This window comes from Diachasmimorpha longicaudata, chromosome 7, assembly GCF_034640455.1.
Source record: "Diachasmimorpha longicaudata isolate KC_UGA_2023 chromosome 7, iyDiaLong2, whole genome shotgun sequence".
NCBI classification, from domain to species: Eukaryota; Metazoa; Arthropoda; class Insecta; order Hymenoptera; family Braconidae; genus Diachasmimorpha; species Diachasmimorpha longicaudata.
In genome coordinates this window covers 5,303,175-5,328,878 of record NC_087231.1, presented here as the reverse complement: position 1 = coordinate 5,328,878, position 25,704 = coordinate 5,303,175, and the positions used below count along the sequence as shown (strand labels likewise).

General features: G+C 41.8%; 1 protein-coding gene across 3 annotated transcripts in view; it reads left to right on the top strand.

Moving 5' to 3' along the window:
- Positions 1-4,085: 4,085 nt before the first annotated feature.
- LOC135164381 (uncharacterized) overlaps positions 4,086-25,704 on the top strand; it is a 64,768-nt gene continuing 43,149 nt past the window's right edge. Inside the window, exons 1-2 of one of the 3 annotated variants that reach the window (XM_064124656.1) lie at positions 4,086-4,314; positions 10,821-11,489. In XM_064124656.1, coding sequence (XP_063980726.1) covers positions 11,258-11,489 — 232 coding nt within the window. In that variant the 5' untranslated portion in view covers positions 4,086-4,314; positions 10,821-11,257. The other 2 variants (XM_064124658.1, XM_064124657.1) reach the window with 2 other exon arrangements.

Below are 25,704 nucleotides of genomic sequence, written 5' to 3'. Positions count from 1 at the left end.
TCATTGTGCATACACCTGCCTGGACGGGCTTTCAAGCGCCTTTCTCCCAGGAAAAATGGCTCGGTGACTCAGCAGGATCGTCACGGAGCCAACTCTCTCCCCTCGCCATGGATTCTTCAGTGTACACAGCCCCGAGAGCTGCGATGTACCGTGTGTTTTCAGAGGGTGCGGTTGTCTCAGATGAGGGGGCTGTCGCCCCCTTCCTAGTTCTATTCCCTTCACCCTCCCAGGGAGGAATGGTCTAGACCCGCGAATATCTCAAAGTTCAGATGATTCGCGATGTCTCTAGATCCCTGGGGATGTTAAAAAAATATCGTTTGTGCGTTCTAGTGTGGAAAAGGCACTTTTGTAATCACCCCCTTTTTCGTAGATTTTTCGTGGAGTAAAAAAACCAGTCCTGCCTCCACATTTTTCAGGGGGATTTTTCCGGTCGTTGAGAGGAGTGAAGGGGGAATAAAAATATGACGGGAATGGAAAAATGAGAGTAGCAGAGTCCAACCAACATCATGATCGATGGTGCGGAAACAGGACGTCCCTGCATTCACTCGTCCTCGCCAAACCCTCGTCACCCTCGGCTCACTGGAGACCAGTGCATTCCTCACCGTCGCCTGTCGAACAGTTGGTACTCCGCTCTGCGATAGGGGACAATAGCACGTCGACACATTATTTTACACTACAACACCCACCATATTGTTCGGTAGAAAACCCTGAGTCTGAAATTAAGATACTTGTGACTGAAAATTTGGGTCATTTGTCGTAACCGAAATTGGGACACTGTAATATTTAGTCTAAAAATTCTACTGATGAATCCATAAGCATATTTTTTAACTGAATGACAATTATTTGACTGAATTAAAGTCCTAGGATTTTTGTTCGAATTTTAACTCATTGCCCTGTCGGTGAATTTAATGAGACACATTTCTGCGTCCAATGTCTCATTTTGGGGCATTTTAAAAACACTAGATTTACAATGACGTATTGTTTGCGTTGAGCCTTCGAGGGAGCACCATCGGAGTCATTCGGGAATGTGCCGAGTCAGCTGAAAGCTCAAAGTTCACTGATGACTGCACAGTTCCCTTGATTATTCACGATGTTGAATGTAAGAGCACGTGCAAGCACAGGAGATTCAGCAGCTTCACTGGCGCTTTAATAATTCAAACTTCCCCAGGGACTGATCACCTCTCGAATAATCACGTAATGAGTTGATCTGTTTCGGGTTATCCATTAACATCAACAATTACAAAACTCATTTGTCTTGGATAATCCCGTTAAAAGAGGATCTTGTCCATCTGGACAACGATGTTTGTCTTTCTTCCGTGGGAAGACGGATTGCGGGGGTTGGAAAACTAGATTACACGCTCTTTAAGCTCCCTCCGAGGAGAATTACGTCCTCCAGGATTTTTTTTTCACTTTACCAGACCACTTCCTAACGTTGTCATGAATATTGGATGGGTAATGTGCTTTTATGTATGGTTTAAAATCTTTGGCTGTAATTTTCAGGGGAAATTCTTTGAACATTTCCTTCCCACAGGATTTTCAATGAAATTCATTATAGAAATTTATTTATTGTCAATACGACTGTAATGGTTGAGCGAAGGGGCTGTGCTTCGATGGACATCGAGGCTACGCAGCGACTCCCTGAGTTAGTACTTGGACAGGTGACTGATTAATTACTGCGTGTAAGGCACGAGTGTGGAGACCGAGTGTACCCTTCAAGTCAGGATGGTAGAAGGGTACATAAGAACCCTGCACTACCATCCGACTGGACGGTAAGGGCTTTCCATGGTTTCCTTCGTAACCCTTGTGTAAATGCAACATTTGTAACATCAAAGGGCTAACAAATGAAATACAAAAGTTTCATTGTCAATGAAGAGACATCATGAATTATAAGGAATCGTGGGGGAATTTAATTGTTTCACACGAAATAATGGACATCTTCACTTCTTTATCACCAACACTATCATGATCGAAGTCATGTGCACCAAAACCCGCCACATAATTATCTCCCAGATCTTCAGTTGTATTCCCTTCATTCATTAAATCTCAGATCTGTATCCTACCATATCACGATGTTTTTAAACACAAGTGAATGGGAAGTGCAGTGTCACGAACAAGACAGGAAATGAACTGTCTGTTATCAAGAGTCCAGGGCCACTTTAGCCATTTCTACATGCGAATATATAGGGCAATCTATCTAGGAGCCCCGTGTTCCAAGCCCCAGGGTGTCTCTTTCGTATCGGGTTTGTACCCTTTGACCTCTGCACACGGTGTGACCTCTGGCGTTTGTCCCCACCCACCGTCTCTGCTCCCTCATTCGCCGTACCTAGCAAATATCCGCACTACTGCCTCTGCTTCCACCCCCCCCCCGTCCCAACCCCCTCCACCCCGCCGCAGTCCATCTTCTATATCGGTATGTGTATACATAATACACGAGTGGCATCCCAGCGGCAATTTCACTGGGTTCCACATACCACGAGGAATTGTATCGGTCGGCAAAAGCTTCCTTCTATCGAAGGGCGGATTTATCGCGGCCGATGTCGAGGAGATCCCTCTGGAGTTTATATGAATGAAGAGAATCAAATAGAAATTCTCCACGATCGTTTCCCGTGCTATGAATTTTTCGCCTCCACATTTTTTAACATTTTCAATTGATCGCTGGGAGGTACGTTGTCTGGAGAATGGGAGTTATTGGATTTGGGATACATTCGCATATAATGCCACAGGAGCTTCAAAATTATCCAGTAATTTTCGATATTGTCATTCCAAATAAAAGAAGGAGTCGATGATTTTCTCATTCACATTTCCGTCGATGGAAATGCGATGAATTCTGTATCGAAGCAATGAAACGAGATAATGAGACGAGAGATTTTGAAATAAAAATTTCAAAGTCATGCGGCAATAGAGAAATGTTTATGGACTTTTTTGTAGAATTCACTCATTTCTACAAAAAGGATTATGATATTCAATATTATAAATTTTGTATTTGTAATTCCTGTTAAAATTCGACAATATTGAAATTTTGGAATTAGCCGATTCAGGGGTTGTCCAGGCCCATGGTCGTACGAGTTTCCGCATGTTCGTTTCAGCACAACATATCGATTCAACAAATAATCCATTCAACGCAAAATTTATTCATTCCATGGCCTATTCATTGCATTGCTTACTCCCGTGCACATTGTTTTTTGCAACATTATTCCTCGCGCAGGGTTTCAAGCAAAACACAATGACGAAATTTCTTGAAATTCTCGTGGAACAAAATTCTCTAACAATTGAATTTCGGATAAAGTATTCCGTTGCTTTACCACACATCCCCCGGCGACAGAAGCATTACAATTCAGCAGTCCTCAATTGGATAAATCCGAATTAAAGCCTGATTACAATAAAATCATTTGAATCGTGTCCCCCGAATCAAACGAGATCGATAAACCGAACGGCACTTCTACTGAAATGATCGTTCCGAAAATTGGATTTTACGGTATTGAATGCACTCCCCTGCGTAATGAATTTGACAGGTTTCAATGGATCCATAAATTGAGACCACGCGAATACAGTGTATATAGACAGTGGTAATAACCCCGTAATGACGGTAGACGAAAGGCCGCGTGTTGAGGTTGAACTAACAGCAGCAAATTTTACGAGTAGAGGGTGAATTTTGGGTCGTACTCCAGAGGGCCGAGGAAGGGGATGAAAATACGACGCGGGGAAGGGCTGGCAAGTGCTCCGGTATGTGACGATGGGTCGGGAAATGTCACATGAAATTTTCCCACCCCCTTCAGTACCTCCCCCCCCCGCGCCAGTGTATCGCCAATTTAACGCAACGGCACCTGCAATGGATGTTATAACATAATTATGTAGAGCGGAGAGGTGAGAAGAGAGTAAAAACGGCGGTGGGGTGCGTACGTTTAACGAGAAAGGGGGATGGAAGGGAATGGTTGAGCAAGAGAGACCCTCTGGGGGTGATGGGGGGGTACGCGTGACTGCGTGTTGCGCGGGTGGTATTCAATGGTCGCCAGACGTAGCGCAGGAATCGCTCGACCGGAGGGACAGAAAGACTGGGAGGGTTGGTGTGCTCTCTCCTCTGTCGTGGCGGGTGGCGCGCACGTTTGCCAAAGGGCCAGTATGCCTCCGACTGGCGTGCCCGTTGGATCTGCTCATTCCTGTAAATCTGATTGAACAGCACCTGACATATCTCGAGTGAAGAAGAAATTTGTGAATAGATTGTGCGTTATTTATGGTATTTAGGAGTTGAATATTGTAATCTGATTTTTACGACGGTCCGATCCCTAGTGGGGTGGTTGGGGGAGGTTTCATGATGTGAGTATTTTGATGAGAATGGAGTGAAGTAGATGATGTGAGGACAGCTCGGTGTATCGCGCGGTAGCAACACGTACTTGTGGGCCGACGATAACTGGCTTTATTGCTACCTCGAAAGGCCGTAACCGGTGTGCGTGGGTCACGTGGAAGAGGCTCGCTGGTGAGATATGTGGATGTTCTGGAGGATGCCGAGTCGGAACACGGTGGAGTGATATCAGTGGCGAGGAGAAGTTATGATCAACTCGTTGCGTTGGGGGATTTCTGACGGCGAATTCACGGGGGCGGGGGTCTTTACCCGCGGGGGGATCCTCGATTCTTGGGACAGAATGTTTTTCGGGGGGTAACGGAGGCCTGTTGAAGATACAACGTTAATTTTGCATAATAATAATGTTAAATACATGCAGGCAACGAATAGTAGATGAATAAATGAGTAAATCACATCATTAGGAATTTTTTGTTGTCTCAATATTTTTATTTGATTGATTGAGTCAAACGTGTTATTATTGTTCATGTTATTTGAAACGTGCCTATGTACAGGTGAACATTCATTATATACTGCTAGTATAATTCCATAGGGAATTTCCCCGCAGTTGAAATGATTTTTATTTTCCTTTAATGAGGCTAATGAGTCTAGTGTTTTTATTCCCGAAATTAAGCGCACCATTTTTTGTAGCTGTCCATTTTACACTGGGTCTCCTGCTACCTATCGATTCGGACGAATAGCTTTGGCACGTTATCGGAGACTTAATAACTCGGGCTATAATTTTATTGTGTCTCGGGCTCTCTCGAGTGCGTCTTGAGTATGATGATCAAATTGCGATATCTAGTGGAAGGGTGTGGAATATTGAGAGGTACACGAAGAGGGAATTGTACCATCTGGTTACACTGAGGAGGGCGACTCGAGAAGGTGTCTTGTGTGCTAGTTCGAGAGGGCTTTCGTGAGGAGGCGAGCGTGTATATCCACTTGACTGTGATAATGTGGACGCGGCATATTCGATTACCAATATCGTTCGGTCTCTGCTATTCGCATGCTAGATTTCCCGAGGTAGTTGGGCTGTCTCGAGATGCCCGTGATGGCCCAGTTTGATGGCTCGATGGGGTGGCTATCTAATCACTGGCTTCTGATGTTCACCCGTGATTTAATTACAACCGGCGTTGTTTATTGATCGGCGAGACAAAAGGCTGTCTATTTTCGATCAGATCGCAGCTGATTCCTTGTAAACGGTTATTGACCTGCAGCTGCCCCGATATCCGATGAAATTTTGGAATTAATAATTATTATTTGAGAGTAGCACCAGTGCAAATGGAACGTTTCAATTTGATTATTATTTTTTTGATTGGTAAATATTCCCTAAAATTTTTTGGGAACTTTTATTTTTAATTCTTTTTCTCCAATTAAATTCCGTTCAATATTGGGAAAAAATCATCCGCACCTGCCAATTTTACTCCAATTAAATCGGAAAAGCTGATGAATATCAGAGTCACTGATGTGCGTACCTGGATAGTAAATATTTAATGTAAAAAATACTGAATATTTCGTAATTCGAGGAAATCGGGAATATAATTCTGTGGAAGCTCGCTTTAAATTCTGATCAGAAAAATATTTCATTTTTTTTCAAATGTGAAAAAGCCTCGGCAAAATGTACTGTAACACGCTTATCGCTCGGTTTCATTCTCAATTTTCCTTGCAGTTTTCAATTGAAGGGCGTCCGATTGGCAAATTAAAAAGCAATCGTCCAAGGATCGGTTAAAAATAATGGAAAGAGGGGACTGATTGAAAAAGAAGACAAAAATATTGAATAGAAGTTGAAGGGGCGACGGTCTACGGTGCGGAGGATTTAAAAAATGGGAGAACGTCGGAAACGCGAGCGACCACTAAGTGGAGCGCTCCCTCGGCTCACATTGCGAAACGGATTTCTCATTGGGGAGAAAACACACGGAGTAGTTTTTATCCTTCTCCACTGCCTTTCAACCAACTGACCGTAACATCTCGCGGGAAATCTCGAATGTAACGCGTTGTTCAATTAAATACTCGGGGCCGACATACGCTCGGGAGATCCCCACGACCTTCATCTCGTTGTCGTTCGAAACGCACACGGGGAAAAAAGGCTTTTGTCAATTATATTTATTAAACAAAAAAAAAATTACTTGACGTTGATATTAGTAACACAAAGAGTCATAATGTCATACGCCAGAAAAAAAAATAATAGCAGTCATTTCTGGTGAACAGGAAGACGGAAGTTCAGCTCAAGTGAGGATTTTCGTTTTTCATTTCCTCCGCAGGGATCTAATGTCAAAGGATCCCATTCTTCCATAAATGAACCCTAGAAACAGCTAATTAAACGCTACCTTGATCTCTCGGCCTCTTGTTGATGGAAAATAACGAGGGTCTTCCGGAGATTCGAATTACTGACTATATCGAAGACAACAGCAATTATTTTTCATCTCTCCAGGACTCACTGTCTCCTTCCCCTCGACTTCACGTACAGAAAAAAATCGGAGTTATTATTTTCCTTCGTTCTTCCACTAACGCGCGGCAATTAATTCGTTCGGGCAACGTGTACATCAATAGTTGAAGAAGAAACTTCATCCCCTTAGATTCATCGCGGAACCGCGCCCCCTTTACTCCACGATTCTTCAACCGACAAGCTCATCGATATGAAGAAACTTTGAAGCCCCTGAGTGGCACGGGGAAGCCCTTTCCAAATATGAGTGAATTTAACGTTCACTCGTGTGTGCGCCATCCTCTCGAGGGACTCATGACGCTGGAAGATCAGCTTGGAATATCGATGCGTCTCCAAGTTTTTACCAATATTTTTCCCCCATGACACTCGGGCCATTCCGCGGCGAGAGTCAGACATTATCTTTATCAATCTTTCTTCAATTATTAATTCAATTGAAATAATTGCAATGTGTGCAGGTTATTGCTGCGGGACGGGAAAAATTTGTTGAAGAAAATAGAGGCGGAAAAATGAGATGAAATACTAAAAAATTACGTAGACTTTGGAATATTTTTAAAATTCTTTTTCTCTTCGTAAAATCTTGAAGATTCGATTACGGAATACCTTGAGAGTTCCGTGAAACTATAATGTGATGAAACTTTCCGATAAGTGTATTGGAAATTTCCGCTAAATTTTGTCCTCAACTTGTCCCTCCGTGTGCGGTATCATCGATCTAAACCCAGAGAGCTGTCCATTCATCCCTGAAACTCGAAAATATCGTATACGTGCTCGATGAGCCGTCTCAAAGGCAGCTACACCATTAATGGATTTCTAGTTACATCGGAAAATAAAAAAAAAAAACTACAGGAGATAAAACCCCGAGCCGTTAAAACGTTTGCTCTCCAACCGCGGTGAAATTAATTCCGATTGCCGGGTGTATGGTATCGGGGGGTAACAGAGCAGCTCCGAATAACACGTGCAGAAGTGAGACAGGGCTGTTTCCCTGAAAAACGAGCGGATCGACTAACGAGGTAGGTAACAACCCCTCTCGGGTTCGTGCTCAGGGTACTGGCAGTGTAGACGAAACGCTAGCTCCACCGATTCGACTCCGAATGGAAGAAATGAGAATGGGCAGGGATGATAACCGAGGGTAAAAAAGAAACAAGAAAAAAAAATATCATGTGAAATATTACAGGGCCCGCATGGATTTCAGTAATATGTTGAATCCTTTTTACCGACCGCTCTTTTATATCCCCCTACTGCTTTTTTTCACTACGATAATGACTCCCGAGATTTATGAATGGCCATTTTAATTGGAATTTCAAAAATGGAGCTGCAAATTTTGCTAACAAAATCCGTTGAGCTCAAAATCCGCTCAACGTGAGGAGTTTTTACAGATATGATGATCAATTATACTGGAGATGCAGTGGTGAAAAAATCGCGGTTTCGTGGGTAGTTTATTTATAATTATGAGAAGAGTCAGAAAAATTAATTTCTTCGTTTACTCACCTCACAAGTCTTCATAAAATAACTCCCATCCACTTTTCTTCTACAATTTTGCCTGACACCTTCAATTATTCATTTTTATTTTCTTTGGGACTCACGGTGGTGAATTGTTAAATCCCACTTGCTTGCGGCAATGCCATCTTGAAATTAAAAATACTCTGAATAACAACCAGTGTCGAACATTTTTCAAAACAAATTGGTTTGATCTGAAAATCCGCTCAGCGTCCAAGTTTACCACGTATACAATCATCGATGTGTACCAGTGGTATGTTGAAGTATGCTTTTTGCTTAAAATTCCTTTACACTCATCGGGCCCAGCAATCTCGATAAAAAAAAGGGAATGATTCCGTTGGCATGTCAAACGGTGAATTTTTTTTTCACGTGTAACTTTTTCGCTTGGCAGCCTACATATACACATTTTTATCTCCCTCTGTTATTTTTAGCCTTCCCCGGGTACTCTGCTCTGCATTGACACTCACGTAGCACTGGAGTTCGGGTTTCGCTCGACGATAGCTCCAAACAATCGTCCAGCATTGGACGGAATTGCCTTCGACTTTTGGAATATAGCGAAACGCTGATGGAATACATATGCAGTACTCTGAAATCCAGAGTGTGTTTCAAAATTCAGGGGGTGGGTTTATTCGATTCGCCCGGCCTGGTTCACGTAATATGTTCGGCTCTGTGGATGAAGAGCAGGAGTAGTTCAGCGGCAATCACTCGTGATCAGCGAAAGTGATGGGATGCAGGGTTAATGGGATAGGTGCCTTGATGAGCTGGCACGTTCGTCATGGAGGACTCCACGGAGAGAAATTTTTTATGATGATTAAATCATTAAGAAAATAATTAGTAACAAATTTTATCAAACGCAAAATTCTGGTTTGAATTTCATAGAACAAAGTTTGTTTGCATTTTCCGTTGTGTGGGAGAAAATTATTTCAAAAAATGTCCACATCTGTATAAATACTCTTAACAATCCCTCGGGATTTTTGTACACTTGTATACGTTGCAAAAAATACAGAAATATTATTAATCGCCATGAATCACTTGCAGTGGCTATTCAATCCGCTGGACAACATGAAAAACACGCATGTGGAAATGCACTCATTTCCTCGATTCGTGGTCACCCAGGTACTCTTTCCCTGGCTCAATTCCCACCAATGAGAGGGAATAATCCGGGCCCGATAAGCGAGTTATCGACGTTCCATCGGTTTAACTTTATCGAGCTCTCCTCCTCTCGCTCTCTCACCCGCAGGCTTTCAAGATCTATTTACTATCAAGTCCGGCACGTGCACTCGCCGAGGTGACCCCACACTCGGGTGCTCAGCCTCCACATCACGATCCACCGTCTTTCCATTGTGGCCCCACTCACTCCGCTGACCAACAAACATGAGGAGTGTGGAATTTGCCGGACAATTTCAATCACTTTAGCGCTTGGGATCGAGATTCCGAATTAGGGGGTCACGTGGGGGCGTTCCTTCAGGTTTTATCGAATTTATGGGGATTTTTGTGGTCAATCGGTCCCGAGAAATTTCATAGCTCTGCAATCTTTGGAAGTATTTCTTCAAAGTAGAGGACAGGATCTTTTTATGATGCCATTTTTATGGATCAACTGGAAAAGTCCCTCCTAATTTTTTTAGAAGATAAAAAGAAATAAATGATCATATAAATTTTGCAGTGTTAGACCTTTCAGACTTTTTTTTACTTTCATTTTATTTATCCCTCCTGACCAAAAAACAATTGGATTATTCACTTAAAAGCGAATTCAACCCTAATTTCTGCATTTTTTTCCGTCAATTAATTTATTAAACTGCTTTAAATTTTTTTGACTTTTGAATTACGAGAAAATTTTCTCGATAAAATGTTTTCATGGACCATTATTGACTAATTTCTCAGTTCCATGTTTATCCTCAACTCTCCAAAAATACTGAACAGCTGCAATTGGCATGAGCCAGCTTGTGCTGACTTAAAAACCCCCCGTTTTTCACACGTCCAATATAATGTTCACGTCGATATCACCGAGCCTGGCTGTGATAGTAGCCCACCCGAGGCCCCATTCTCTCCCCCCCCCCTCCCCCAACAACCCACCAATTCGACACATGTACACAATATAACCCAAACTAACTGAGAAATTTCCTCTCGTTTCTTTTCGCCGGGAGTAACGGCATCGCGTACAGCTTCCTAACGGCCCTTCCGTGCAAAAGTAGTGCGAGCGTTATTTACGTCAGACGACGCGAGCAGAAAGCGCACACAGAGGCACACTCAAGGGTTGGCGTTTGTAGAGTGAAGTGAAGTGAGAAAGAAGAGTGGATGTGGAAGAAAAATCAACGGTGTATCGAACCAACTATACTCCGGGGCTAACAATTAAACTCACTCGGGAGAATTTATGACTCATATGAAATGAGTGTTTATTCTTGGCTTTATGCACACGGCGAAATTAATAGTTATTACGTATCTTTTCCGTAATTCCGGGGCGCAATGGGGTCCATAAAAAATCTAGGAGAGTGTTTGAGAATTTCTTCCGGGTGTTTAGAATTTTTTATTGAATATTTTTCTGTGCAGGTTATTAGGTTATGATGTTTTGCAACTTTGAAAAAATGACTGGAGCACTGAATAGGTGATTCGGAGGTTCAGTGATGGAGAGATAGTTCCGATGCATTCTCCCGAATTTCCGGACAAATTCTGTGAGTCAAAAGCCCACGTCCTGTGAAACCCATCCACGAAAAAAAAAATTAAAAAACCATTGGAGTCGCCTGTGAATCCAAATTGAGTCATCAATGCGGGGCAAATAACGAAAAAAAAATCTGAATAATCCCGAAAGGCCGGAAAATGGAAAAACGTGGATCGACGAGTGCTGAAAAAATCGAATCGATATCGTAGTGAGCCCGAGCTACGGACCCGGTGATTTCCGAGATCGATTGGACCTCGCTGTGGAGAGAAATCGTTCAAGCAAATAGTGTTTATATGTGTGTAAGTTAGTGGATGATAGAGTGGGCAAAATGTGCTGCTCGGGAGGCACAAGCGGTTCGAGGATGACTCGGTGCGGGGTCGTTTGTGGTCTGGCAGCGTTGGCAGCCCTCACCACTGCCCTTCTTGGACCAGCTTGGCTGCATACTGAGGAAAAACTATCACTTCCACATCTGCCACGACAGCTCGCCGTTACTGTCAGATTCAAGCTCGGGTTGTTTAAAGTGTGCCCCAAGATCGTCAAACCGCCGAATGTCACTATACGTGAGTATATGGTCACTTTATCTGTGTTAGAATACATTTGATTGAAAATATTGAAACTGTATATGTTCCAGGGGAATTAAATTAAAGAAACATTTGTTCCCCGCAATATTAAACGTTGATTACATATATTTGTTCATTCCCGGTATAATTTAACATTCCCGTCACTGCACTCTATAAATAACGATCCGTATCAATGTTATAAAATAACATTATACATTACAGCATAATTAATCAATCTCATTACAAATTCGTTGATTCGTCCCTTGAGTCCCTGGAATTAATTATCGACTGCATCGAAAAATCGAATAAACATACCGTGTTTGAATAATTGGAGTCAAGGTTTACGGAAGCATTATTTTTCCCTCAGGAAATTCATGACAGCCATTAGAAAAAAGATATTCCCTTTTCCTCCCCCTATTTTATGTCTTTTCCTCATTTCTCTGTTTTCTTATTCTCTTTTGACGCGACAAGACAATACGAGAAAAGAGGGATGTAAAAACGAAAGAGGCAGGAACCTGAATGTTCCACGCAGTGGGTCCTCCCCTTTCTCCTTTAGCCTTCCCCTCACCCTTCAAGGAGACGTTGACACTTTCGTTTTATCGCCTGACTGTCTCCCAGCTCGCGTCGTTCACTTTGCCAGGGAGCTCTTCGACTTTTTACCCTCCCCGTTCCCATTTACGCCTCCATTTCATCTCATGAATCTTCCCGCCCTCCCGAGCCCTCCGACTTGTCTCACGAAGGATTGGGAACGAAACAAGTGCAAAGGAGGACAAGAGAGAGGGAGGGGGTGGGGGGCAAGTCATGAGAAAATTCACTCGAAAAGTCACAAAGGCGATTATGAACCGACGACAATGAGGAAATACAATAATGAGGACAACTCGAGGATCTCCTCTCACCTTTTTACAGCCCTCCGGAGGGCCCGGGGAGGGGGTGGAGAAGGACACAGCAAATGAACATCAAGAGAGTAACTCCTGGAGAAGGGGTAGGACCGTAGTTTTGATGTTCAATGAACATAAGTTGACGTCGAAATTGTTCTGTATCTTCGCTACTGCAATGCTCGAGGGTGCAGTTATTATTATGCGCTTTTTCTTCGTCAGAAAAATAGTTCCTTTAAGATGCCGCCATCTAAGGCGTTAGATGAAGAAATGCGTTTTATCGGGCAACTTTGTGATGATTAAACCGTTAAGGGCTTGAAATCAGACGGCCCTCCGTTTATTCTGAAATAAAAATATCTGTAAAGGGACTATTTCGGGCTTGAAGTACGAAACACTAATTTTAAATAAACAATTTCTATTCTTTTTTGTTCGACTGGTGTGAATTTTTCGAGTTTTCGTTTTTAAGAGGTAATTTTTTTAGTTCAATAGGAAAACGTCGGTGTCGGCTAAAAGCAAAAAATTCTAAATTTCCATCACTCCCGGCAAAAAAAAAATGAACAGTAAGGGTACAATCCGAGCGACCAATAAAAAATTGTAAACAGAAGTTACGAATTTCCCTCTAGTATTGATTTACCGCCAAGCGAGTGAAAAAATGTTATACCAATGAGATCGAACGCACAAGCGATGCACTCGCTTCCGGGGGAAGTTGTCGAAAAAAAGAGGAGCGTAGATACAATTTATCAAAAAATGAAAGAAAATAAAAGTCAAATCAGAGGGTAGAGAAGATGGAAGACAAAGAGCTGATGGAGTGGGACACGGTACGATATTGTGTACCAATTGATAAATGATTCAAAACTAGGAGTGAGGGTTTTGGAGGCGACGCCTCTCGCCGTTATATCTCGCTCATACTCTAGCGCTCTCTCGGGTGTTTCCCCTCGTGGCCTCGATAAGTCGTCTAACCAATGAAGACAAATCGTTGACGTCCCGCAGTTTTACCGACCATGTAATTAATCGTTTCGTTAGTGAGTGTGTAACGAGACTCTAGTCCGTACAGATATCCTTAAGATGAATAGTGAGACGTTTTGTTGGTTTTTCGAATGCTCTGCTCTACGGTGGGATGTCATTAATTATTTATGACAGTCAGACATGTTTTTTTTTGTTGTGGATATCAGATAATCGTTGAAGCTGATGATTTTCGGGGGTGTACCCCTCATAAGGCCTTGGCGGACCCTCCCGACCGGTGGAGGACCTTCAACTGACCTCCACAACCTCGCCACGATCCTCCGGAGACCTTTAGGTACTTTCAATTCCTATTTCCTGCTGAAGGTTCAAAATTTATGCCACAGTTTGATTTTTCTGAAATTTATAGCCAATTCTTTCAATCTTCAGAGCTTTTCCTTTAAATCAGTCCATCGATTCATCAATTCCGCCATCGATTTCTCGAGGAATCGAATCGATTCCGCGAGAGAGAAACGAATTTATGCTCAACAAGTTTTATGAAATTATCAAAGACTGTTGAAAGACGAGAGGTAGTGCCTTCACCCCAGACACTGCTCTCAGACAGCCGCAGTATAATCTGATAAGTGGCTGACGTCGGCTTGACACTAACAGGGGTGGACCGCGAGATGGTATATCCTAGGAAAAATAATTCTCAAGGAGCAACCCAGTGTCTCTGAAATCCCCCATCCCATTGAGCTCCTATTTTCTTTTTGTGGGAGCTTTTGGAGCGGGTAGACGGAGTATAACCGAATTAAATTCAAAAGTTTTGCTACTGGTGGGTCCAAGCGTGTCCGTTCTCGTTGCTCGTCCCTCGGGGCAGCCGCAACACTGAATTGAGAGTCTTGTGTATAGTTTGCGGGAAAGAATCGTGGAAAAATGAGGAACAGGGAAAGTCTTTTATGGGGTCACGTGGGAGAGAAGGTGATAACACTTAAAAATTGGAGGCGATTTGTCATGATTTCAAGGCCCGGTAGTTTGGTAATTTTGATGAATACTGGGGTGTGACGCCATTTGTTAACTTTATTTTTCTGTTAAAAATACTATGTCGTGTTTTGCCATAATTTGCTGGGGAAACTTGAAAGTTCAGGGACAATTGTGTATTAATTTGCTAATTAAATATTCATTTCTGTATTACGCTGCGATTTACAATAAATTCAAACTGCGATTGGAGGGCAAAATCAAATGAAATATTCTGCTGCGACAGAACCGCAATTTCCTTCACAAACAGATCCTCGCAAAAAACCGGAAATACGGAATAACGAAAATGGATGACAATCTGGAAATGTGAAAGCTGAATTAACGTCAGGCAGTTCCACAATTTTTTTTTCCTCGTTACTCACCCTCGCCGAATTTCCGGTGAATTCAGAGACGTCGTCGCGCCCAGGCATTATTCATACCCCCGGAATAATTTCTCTCCCAGGACGACGATGAGAGTCAGAGGCCAGTGAAAATCGCCAGAGGCTGTGTTCTGAATTTTTACGCTGCGAGAAAAACGAGGAGAAAAAAAAATACTGAAATTTTCCGCTTTTCTTTGCAGCTCACGTCCCTTTAATCCACCGTATCTGTCCCCTGGATACTGGACTGGTATAAAATAATCGTCGATTGTTTATATCCCATCGTATAATTCAACTCAAGAAACTCCCTGCTACGGTACATTACAGTGGATTGCAGGAGAAAGTCCTCACCCTCGCGCCAGGAGGTGAAAAAAAAAAGATCTCCCGTTGTGGCATTTTTTTTTTCTTCACGAGAATAAATCAACCCGAGTTGAAGGTCGGGGTGTCGGAGTCACGGGTACGATAATGGCGTTATTTGTAATTCCAGGGGCCGATCAGATCTTCTTAATTTCCGGTACTCCGGCCCAGAGAGAGTATCATCGCCCGTTTAAAATTCCATTCACGAATAACGCGGACTCAACGGCAGTTCGAGTTTCCCCATTTCACGGCCTTATCCAAGTTGGTAATACCGTGTAACTTGGGATAAATAAACGCAGTAACTGTTACATTCGGATTGTACAAGTTCCTTTATTGTCGTGTAGGTCTACAATACATGATGACTCTCACTGTTAACCTCGCCCTGCTGTTCTCATTGCTATTACTTGAAGCTATTAGTGTCTGATGTAAATTGTTACTGCACTACTTTTTTCAACTCGTGTGCGAACGGTTAATGAATTAATTCCAGAATGCTATGTTCGGAAATTCTGGATATTTTTTTTCTCTTGTTATTTTGCAGTACCAAGTGATATAAAAATAAAAAACCTCAGAAGATGAAGATCCTTCACTTCATCCCTCCAAATCCCCGAAATCATCGCCTCCATTTCCTTTACCTCTACAGGAATTTCGACGAAAATTCCCCACCCAGTCGCATTTATCCAGCACTCCTGCTGTATATTCTACGTAATATAACTGGAAACAATCACTTTCATGCGCAAGCTTGGCCCACTGCAGGGGTCCCGCTGTTCCCCTTGTTTTCCTGCTGAATGAGAGGGACAAAAAATGAGGGAGGGATTCGCGTCGACATAATCCTCGAGTCTGCTCCCCCGCGGCGCATCAAAAAGTTCACGTCAAAACGTTTAATACATTCTGGGTAGAGTGGTTGGGGGCAATGGTGAGGGTAGAGGCCAAATGACGAAGCCATTCGTGTGCCTCTCCGTTCACTTTTCAGCAAAGAGTCATCCAGGCGTGGCATTTCCACGCGAAAAACCACTCCGAGCGAAATATAATGGCGTTACAATGCTTATGGAGGAATAAACAAGAGCAATGGGGGGATTACTGGCGTCCTGATAGCAAATGCAATTTTTTAAATCCCGAAATACAACGGCTTGTCGACAATTTTACATTTTAAATTCTCTCGTTCAAATTTTTTACAATAATCGAGAGATTGAGGGAGCGTGATGAAAACGGACCAACAAAAAATTTAAAAGCCATCACCAGACATGATTAAAGCTCCGGACTATCATTTCTTTATTTATAAAATAAAACTCATGGAGAACAATTCCTGCGGAAAATTTTCTTATATGCAGAATTTTCAATCACCTGTCTAATAAAACAAAACCCTCCAGACGCACGATAAAGTATTCTATTTTCTTCCCCAAAGAAAATTTGGAGAATACTTGGACTTTTCTTCCTTCACTCGATGTTTCATAGATGACAAACACTTCCTTCCTCCAAAACTTTTATTTATTCCCTGCCTCGTAACACAAAAGTCATGAGAAAGAAACTAAAAAGTTGGGGAAAAACTCGGTGAAGAGCTTACGTGGATGAAGTTTTTTTCAGGGTCTAAGTTCCACCTCGGCATTCTTCGAGAGCCAAACGCTGTACTTGTCCTTTATTTGTGGCTTTCATTTTAGATTCGACGAATCGCTTGTTAAAGTCGAAAACGGATGCCCTGCCCTAGCGAAAAAAAAAAATTCCGGGAGAATAAAGGTTGCTCAGGGGTTAAATTTTTACCCCTGGGGGATAAAAAATATGAAGGCATGTTACGAGATGCGGAATTTCATTACTGAGGAGGTGGTAAGGCGCTCACAATCTAGGTGGCGCCGATCAGTGCATCCCGATATTGGAATTCAATCTATATCGATACAGTTTACCCACAAATTGCACGGCTTTTCTCCTTTGTCTTCCCTCCAAGTTACTCGTAAACCGATATATCCTACTTCCGAGATCTGAATACATTCCCGTGGGACCTGGATCGACGGTTATTAAATAAACGTTGCGATGCAAAAAGGTCATTCATTCGGTGAGAAAAATAATAAAAACCAAGTCCTGTATTCATAAATAAATAAAGGACTTGAGGATAAAACTACAATTAGACGAAACCCTGGTAATAAAATTAATGCAATCCATTTATATTAATATTTAAAGTGATAAACTATAATTTTTGAAGCAACTGGAGACTTTGACGTTGTGAATTAAATTCATTGCCATGATTTCCTCAAACCTACAGAAACAACCCCATTGAGATGAGTTCACCAGAGAAATATCTTCAGAAAGAATGAATCAAAAATAAATTCGCCGTTCCAAAAGGGTTTCCTGTCTTTACTTCGAAATTATGTAAATTATTCCCGGCCAAGTGATACAAAGGAATTTGGTCAGCCAAGTGTGCCAGGTCAAAAAGAAATTTCTGGAGAATCTGAGTGCACGGTCTGGTGATTCTAACCGCCGCTCCATCCGGTTTTGTGATCAAAGGCAGCCGAATAATTCACCCTTGAAGGCTTACACACAAACTTAGTTATGATACACGTGTTATTCTCCACAAAAGGCCGCCGTGACAATTACACAAAAGAAAAAAAATTCTCCTCACCGTACCACGAATTGCATCAAATTTCCCGAAAAAAAGAAATTCACCACCGAAATAATTTATCTGCAAAATTCATAACTACACACCACGACAATTATGAACTTTCACAAGTAATTATTTTGTTTAATGCGAGTGGAGAAAAGCCGAGTGGTGCAGCGAATCCGAGAGTTTCCGGCTGCGGGGCCAGCATGAGCGATCGTCCCACGGGACAGTGAGAGTATAAACTTTGCGATGATTTCGCACTCAACTCGCCAGGGACATAGCTCACACTATCTCGGAAAAAAAAAAAGTTCTATGAAAACAATAGTGAAAAATCCTTGAGTTCAGAGCTGTGTCGCCGCGTGCCTGTAACATGCCGACATTAAGCCAATTAATATGACGCATTGCCAAAACTTTTGTGCAGCAACTGAGCTGCTGACCGACGGGGTAGACGATGAGAGCTGGAAGATTTACTCCATGGACGCACATGTGGTTGATATTGACTACTGCGTTAGGAAATCCATTCCGGGTAATTAACGAAATAGAGGTAAATTGATTAATAAATTACCAATTAATTTGGAAAATATTGCAGATAATTGAACATAAATTTCAGTATAAATCAAATAAATAAATAATTATTTTCTACACGTCAAAACGATAATGATAGACTGAAGTAATTACGCCCACCTACTTAGGTAAATGGAAATCCCCAGAGCTTGAGAATTATTGACCGAGTTGTCTGATGTAACGAAGGATGAAACAGTAGAAAGGGGACCGCAGTGTCAGAATGCATGAACCCTTTGCCCCAACTCCGACTCCATCAGTGAAGTGTTTTGTTGGCATTGAAGACGCGAAACAGGGAATCCGGGGAGTCGGATAAAACAAAGTGCTGGCTGTTGTGTGTTGCTACAACTAATTCACCCGGTGCCGTACGTTTCCACTATCTCCGTGTAGGACGACCACCTGGTCATTAATTGAAAGGTATTGTTTGGAGGACTGGATGTTATTAGTTTCCCGAAGTCACCGGAGATGTCGTATCTCTGTGTTTGCACTACAGAGGTATCTCGATATTCCATCTCTCCTATAATCCGAGAAGATTGATGGTTGCGCCGTAATTTTGAGGGATTTGACGTTTTATGAGCCCCCCACAACCATAAATACTTTATCCGATTTTTATTCACATTAAATAAATATTTTTCAACAAATAACAATCGGTGAAAAATATCTTTAAATCATTTTGGTCATTATTGAAATGGGCACAAGAATCTTTTAAATAAGCAATTGCATAATTATTTTGTCAGTCCATTTGTGCAATTAAATCTAGCGAGTTCATTCATCGAATATTTACTTTGAATTTTTTTATCAATGAGGAGCTGGCAATAATGAACTGAAGAGGGTCTGCAATCACAAGACAACAATCACAAGTCTCCAGGGGAAAAAAACCAAAGATAATCAGAGTCAATCGGCGCGCGTAGACAATCGTGAAACGAACTCCATTCAACAACGGCTATCTTCGCGTCACTTCCGGTTAGTTAACCTCGTTCAAAGCTCACCCGGTCGTTCAGCCTCCGTGCACCCATACACATACACGTACAGAGATCCTCCGACGACTTGTGGCCCCTGTAGCACGCCCTACAACTACAGCATTACGCGCCTCGCATTTCGCTCGGAGTTGTTCGAAGGTGTAGACAATGTCAAAGTGTTTTTATCTCTCATTTGTTATCGGGAAAGTCGTTGAGGGCGTCAACGGAAATTTAAGATCCTTCAAAATGAGATTTTTGGTTTCTCAAGATGAGACGTTTGAAACATGAGACGCGCTTTCCGTATTGATCCACTGGCTTCCATGTCATTATGACGAGCAGTTAATGACATTGAATTTTAAATGAACTTTACATATTTTCAAAGTCAAGTATTTATTTAACTTCCGAAATTTATTAGTTCTGGAAAAACGAAATTAATTTCAATATTACACAGTGATGAGAAAGCAACATTTGCGATGGAAAAATCTACCCCAACCCCTACTATTATTTTATACCCTAAAAAAATAACAGCCCAATTTACCGATCATCTTTCATAATTGGAAACATGCCCCCAGCACATCGAAAGTATCGACAAATTGGAAAATACAACAGTGAAATATTATTTGCAAGTGATGACTTCAATATCATTTTGAAAATACAATTGTAACAAACAATGCACAATATTAAAGCTCAAATTGCTTTTCTATATATTTTTTTAATCCCATTGTAAAAAGTTCAGTGCCCGATATACCCACTCTTCGGCCCAGAAATATAGATATTGGAACACGTGTTCTGCTGTGTATCGATGAAATAATTTTCAAGAGGCCAGCGGTGTATTGGCAGAGGCTCGTACACAAGTACTTTTCATCGAGTGCAGGAAGCTTACTCCACATTGGCAACCAATAACACGGTACTCACCTTTACGAGCAAAAAAAAAAATACACACCCAAGTGCATATTTCCATCCAATTCCCAGCGATACACGTTAAATAACCTCGAGTGAAAAGCTGATTGCCAGTGGAAATTTCGAGCTCTCGTGGCTGTAGTAATTTTATATCACGCTGTAAACGTTGAATCGTACTTTCCACTTCGAGCAGCTCTCCTTTCTTCATAAAACGATACACTGTTCGGTACTAATACTCATAAGTGGTACATGCGAATGCTATCTCACTCTCAACGATAAAATTCACCGGGAAATTTGTGAATGCAATTCATTAACTAGTTCTTAACTCTTCGAGAGTTTCCATTCGTTGGAACTTATTGTTTCAATTTCTGTTTAGTCTCGTGCAAAGTTTTGAAAGATAAAATTTTAGATTATCTATTTCGATTGGTTTTCTTCGATTTTTTATTGCACTTCGAGCATTTGATTTTATCAGGAATTTCATTGAACGGACCAGTTTTGAAATTCATCTAAATCGAAATGCCAAGTACGGAAGAGTGGATACTTCGGGCAAATCCAGTCTCCATTAAATAGTGCAATGAAAATGCAAAAAAATAATGTCAAATTTTCCAAAATTGCTCATTTACCCTTTATTCTCTTTTCTCTTCATTTTACTGGCTGTAACCCCCCCCCCCCGTCCCCCGAAACTGTTCGAAATTCTGTTGAAGTTATTATCAACGACGCATTGAGGGTAATTTCATCGCAACCAAAAATTTCACCCGATCCACTTCCCTTTGGTAAATTATCGATTGTGAATGATACTCACAGTGGATGAGCTATTCCGTTTTGCGGCAATAATATCCATCGGTGAATTAGCTGGAATGCTGTTGCCGCATGAAATTCACAAGTGGACCCCCGAAAGAGCCTCGTTACGTGGCTTTGGCAGTGCAATAGTCGCATTACGAAGGATTTCTATCTCGAAACGAATGTATACCTGGAGAAAGGATGAAACAGAAAATGAGAGAAATCGTGCTAGATAGGGTGAAGGTTTGGCAATCCCGGTGGGGTGAGAGGGGGGTGAGGTGGGGTGCTTGTACATGGTACCTGGGCAATGGCACAAATTAATATGGCTTTGGGTGAACGTTGAACAGTGCGGCAGTGGCCAGCCCCTAAGAATTTATCGTTTCGAGCAATTAAGCGAACGGCCGTTGGGTATCGTCCAGTGACGGTGGCGGCAAGGGATGAGGGAAAAGCGCCTCCCGGCGCTTTTGGCTTCTCTCGTTTTCACTCCAATCGATCGGATCCACTGGACCCAACCCACCGGCAAGGGGGATTACTTCCGATCTTGCGGTAAATTTTTTCCGACTCCCATTCCTTCGTCCGTTGTTTCTTTCCTCTGAGGGAAAGATTTTTTTTTTCCCTCTCTTCATTGTTTTTAGCCTTTTTTTTCTCGTCACTGAGACTCCGAGGGCGCTCGCGTACCCTCACTTTTTTTTTACTATCGGCCAACATTGGGCTGCAAACTTTTGCGTTTCCGGCAAATTGAACTTTACGAGCGAATACCGGGGAACTTTTCACACGGTGGAAGGGGTGGGGGAGGAGGAGGTGGTTGAGACAAAAAGATGGGGGAGGGAATATGAGGGCAGGGAGTCTCTGGAGATCGACGTGAGCCGTGGTTTGTGAAAACTTCGGTGGAGAATTTTGAAAATGTGATGGAAGGTTGGGGGGATGGGGGAGGTTATTTTCACGGGATGCGAAGCAGAAAATTAAAATATTGCGGTAAAAAAATTCAGAAGTATATTCTTCAATTTATATTTTTTTGTGGAAAAGTTAAAAAAAAAACAAAAATGATGATCTTTTTTAGGGATCATCGCTCCTAGGGGGTGAAGGGACTTGATTCAAGCCCTCTCAGATCATTCCCTTCATAGCGCTTGATAAAAAAAATGTACGGAATTATTGTGAGATCTTCTCAGTAGCTCTGATGTAAGTTCAAGCTATAAAAAAATCCTCTCGAGAATTTCGTCTTTCCATTTTACGCAAAAACTATAGTGATGGAGCCACCCTCCCTGACGTTATTTTATCTCCTGTATTCATGCCTAAGGGTTCAAATAACGCGGCAATATGAATCATTCATGTTTTTCGGTGTGAGTCTGACCTAAACGAAGATGTTTCACTTCTATTTGTGGATGATATATTTTACGCTCTCCCCTTGAGACAAAGAGATGATCCCCTATCAATGGATAATCTGGGCCTTTTTCCTGGTCAGAAAAGGGCCGAATAAATGAAAGATTGCACTAGAGGAATAGTTTAGGTTTCGCGAGGCCGGCAAAGTGCTCCCTTTGAATTTTCGTTCTCCAGAAATTTGCGAAAAATCAAGTTTCAGGCGGAAACTTTCATCGCAACAAAAGTTGAATGGTTCGCATTCAAAAGGGAAATACGAGGGTAGATAAGCGGAGGAAATGGGGTGGATTTTATCACATGGTAACGGCACTTTGAAACTCCTCGCATTCCTCAATTCCAATACACAATAATATCGCAGATATTCCCTTGATTTTCCCAACAACGTTTTCCCGTTACATAATCAATAAACATTCGAAGTTTATGATGATGGGAGTTGGGAGTATTATAGAAATACGGCTCGTAAACACCGGGCTCGTGAAAAATTGCGGTGGAGGGAGGAGTCGATTGTCAGTACCGGAGGAACCAGTTGAACTTCTACTCACCAAAATGATCGATTTCAATCCGTCGAGGATTACCAACTTTTCCCCAACTTTTCAGAAAATGTTCAACCGCACTTCATCAATATGAAATGCATTTTTTGTTTCACTTCATGTCTAAATCCCCGCCTTAATACTCACTTTAATGTTAACTTTGTGAAAAGAAAATTGAAGAAAAAAAGATTTTATCCGTTCAAGTAGATAATCTGTTTGCATTAGCGGAAGAGGGAAATCTCCATAATTTCTCATAATTCTTTCAAAAAGTTATATCCCGACGAGCTTTGAACATATTAATAATACAATTATTTCCCTTCATGATACTCCATACCTCTTCGGATGCATAACCATCAACTTCAAAAGCCGGTGTACCGGAGTCTGAGCTCCCTAAGTCCCAACTTCTCTCCATCATCTCGCCCTCACACTCGATTTCACCCTTTCTAGCGGCTCCAAAACTCCATTGTACCAGTGAGCAGCCATATTTCCCAAAAAGCTAGGTTGCAACTTCGATGGAGAAGTTGGGTGGATCACATCCTCCAAGGTGTGGTGGCTGTTTTAGGCTTATCGACGCTTGTTAATCTCCATTTTGGCATGTGCAACCGCAGCATTATCATCTATAACCACAATATTAGCATATTATAAAAAACCATCAATGAATTAAAAACAAATATTTATTCTTTCCCCATAAACTTTGATACACTAAAGTTCGAGTTGTATCTGAAAAAAAAATTGAATATGTAAAACCCGTGGGACTCAATCGACCGTTGGGAATGCCGTCTGGCAGGTGGAGAAACTAGTTACCCATATCGACTCGGAGAAAAACGATGAAAAAAGCGTTATAAATTCAAAAGCTCCTTTGATGCTTTTTCCCTTCCGATATCCCTCCGGAGATGACGCATTGGCGTGCAACGCTTAACTCAATTTCCCATGAAATTCCATTCTTTGACGTTCCATGGAATGCACCCCGGAAATCTTGACAATGAAATTTGTATTGGCGCCGTTCATTGGAGGTCGGAATTCAATCATCCTTGAATCGATATCTTCAATCAAATGATTGTGAGTGCCCTGAAAGGGCGTAGCTGGACGTTCATCGGGAAGTCTTTTTAATAACGGATAACAATTCCGGCAAAATTGTTCAACATTGAGTCACGCGATGAAATATTCATCCAGAGGCCTCTGCAAGCTCCCGCCACGGACCCAAATTGAAAAATAAAACTTGAGACTAATCTGAATATTGTAGGTATTTTTGAAATAAACAACGAGAGGACTCTTGAACGGTTTAATCAAAAAAATTGAACGGTAGATTTCAAATCGCACCGAGCGATCCTTTCCCCATTGCCATTACGATCCATCAGCGCGGAAATGCACTCCGATCCATGAAATACCGGGCTTTTACCTCCCAAATCTAATAAATTCCAAATTCGGGGGGAGAATTTCGTGAATAATTCAATGCTATTCGTGAATACCGAAAATGCAACATTGATGAAAGAAAATTGTAATGACTAATCAATCGTTATATCCGGAGCGTTCAGCACGTCCTGTTACATATGGGGAATATAAATTTCCCAAATACCTACCCCTACCTATTCCACTATCCTGGAAAAATTCCAATAGACTTCTGAAATATTTACAATTGGCAGCATGCGATTGAATGGATTAATTAAAAAATATCGAAATCATCAAAAAGCCCCGGTTTTAGATTAATTAATAAATTTTGTTGCATGCGATTTTAGCCGATTCAGCCATTCACCGACTTGATCCTGCTATACTCAGGGAAATGCTGGTAAATTGAATCAACGGATCGAATACATCAAAGAGTATTGAACTCGATTTTAATCCATTTCCTCCATTTCAATAAAGATTCTATACTGAAAAAAAAATCCGCAGATTAAATTTGTTTCAAACAAAAAATTTTACTAACATTTTAGAGATATAGGAAACACTTGGAATTCGGAAACGGAAAAATTCGCGTGCTGATAGCAATAAATATCCCCGTCTGTACAATAAAATTTCTAATAGCTCCACCAATTGATAAAGCTTTCATGATAAATGTCTACAACACTTGAATCAAGTTCATCCTTCAGATCGTGAATATCTCCTACCGACAACTTTTCTTCATTTCGCCCCATCAGTTCCAAAAATCTCAATTTCCCAATAAAATTATTTACTCCATCGATTTTCCCCCAACTTTACGAAATCCCCGCTAATGCAGTTCCCTTGTCATGGAAAAGCCTCACGGCAGAGCGTCGTGCACTTACATCCAACACATACGTTACTACTTTTTACGGCCATACACCTAAATGTGCTCTAGCCCGGTGGCAGCCAACAACTGAACTTTCCCAAATGTCATCAGTTTATGATATTACCGCGACGTTGATTAAATTTTCTCACAATTTATCTCCTCGCAGTGAGTCCACCCCCACAATTTTCCTCCCTCTCATACCTCCGGGGATCCAGCTCTTTAAAAACATTTGCACATGTTCCACAATTCGTTATGTTTTTGCAGAATAATTCCGGGCGAACGAATACAAGGGAATACAAAATTTGACATTCAGACTCTTGACATCTGGATGTAGAGTATGACAAGCATTTGCGGAAGTACACAGTGCATTGGCAATGCAATAGGGTGGATGAGAGAATGACGGAACGAGAGTAGAGCATGAAATGTGCCCAGGAACGTAGCGTTGAAGGTGGTAGGACAGAAGGAAAAGGGGGAAGGTGGGGTAAAGTTGGTCGGGTGGAGTGATATTGATTTTGCAGGCAACAAGCAGCAGTAGGATTCCATACGGCCTAGTCGGTTACATACTGGTAAGGGTGGGAGGGGGGTAGGACTCCCGAGTCCATATATATTCAGTGAAAAGTCCATTTGGAGTCTTTTGTTGGGTATTAAAAAAAAAATCCCATGAAAGCCAAAATTTGGTTCAATGTCGTGAACGATTTGACGACATTTTTA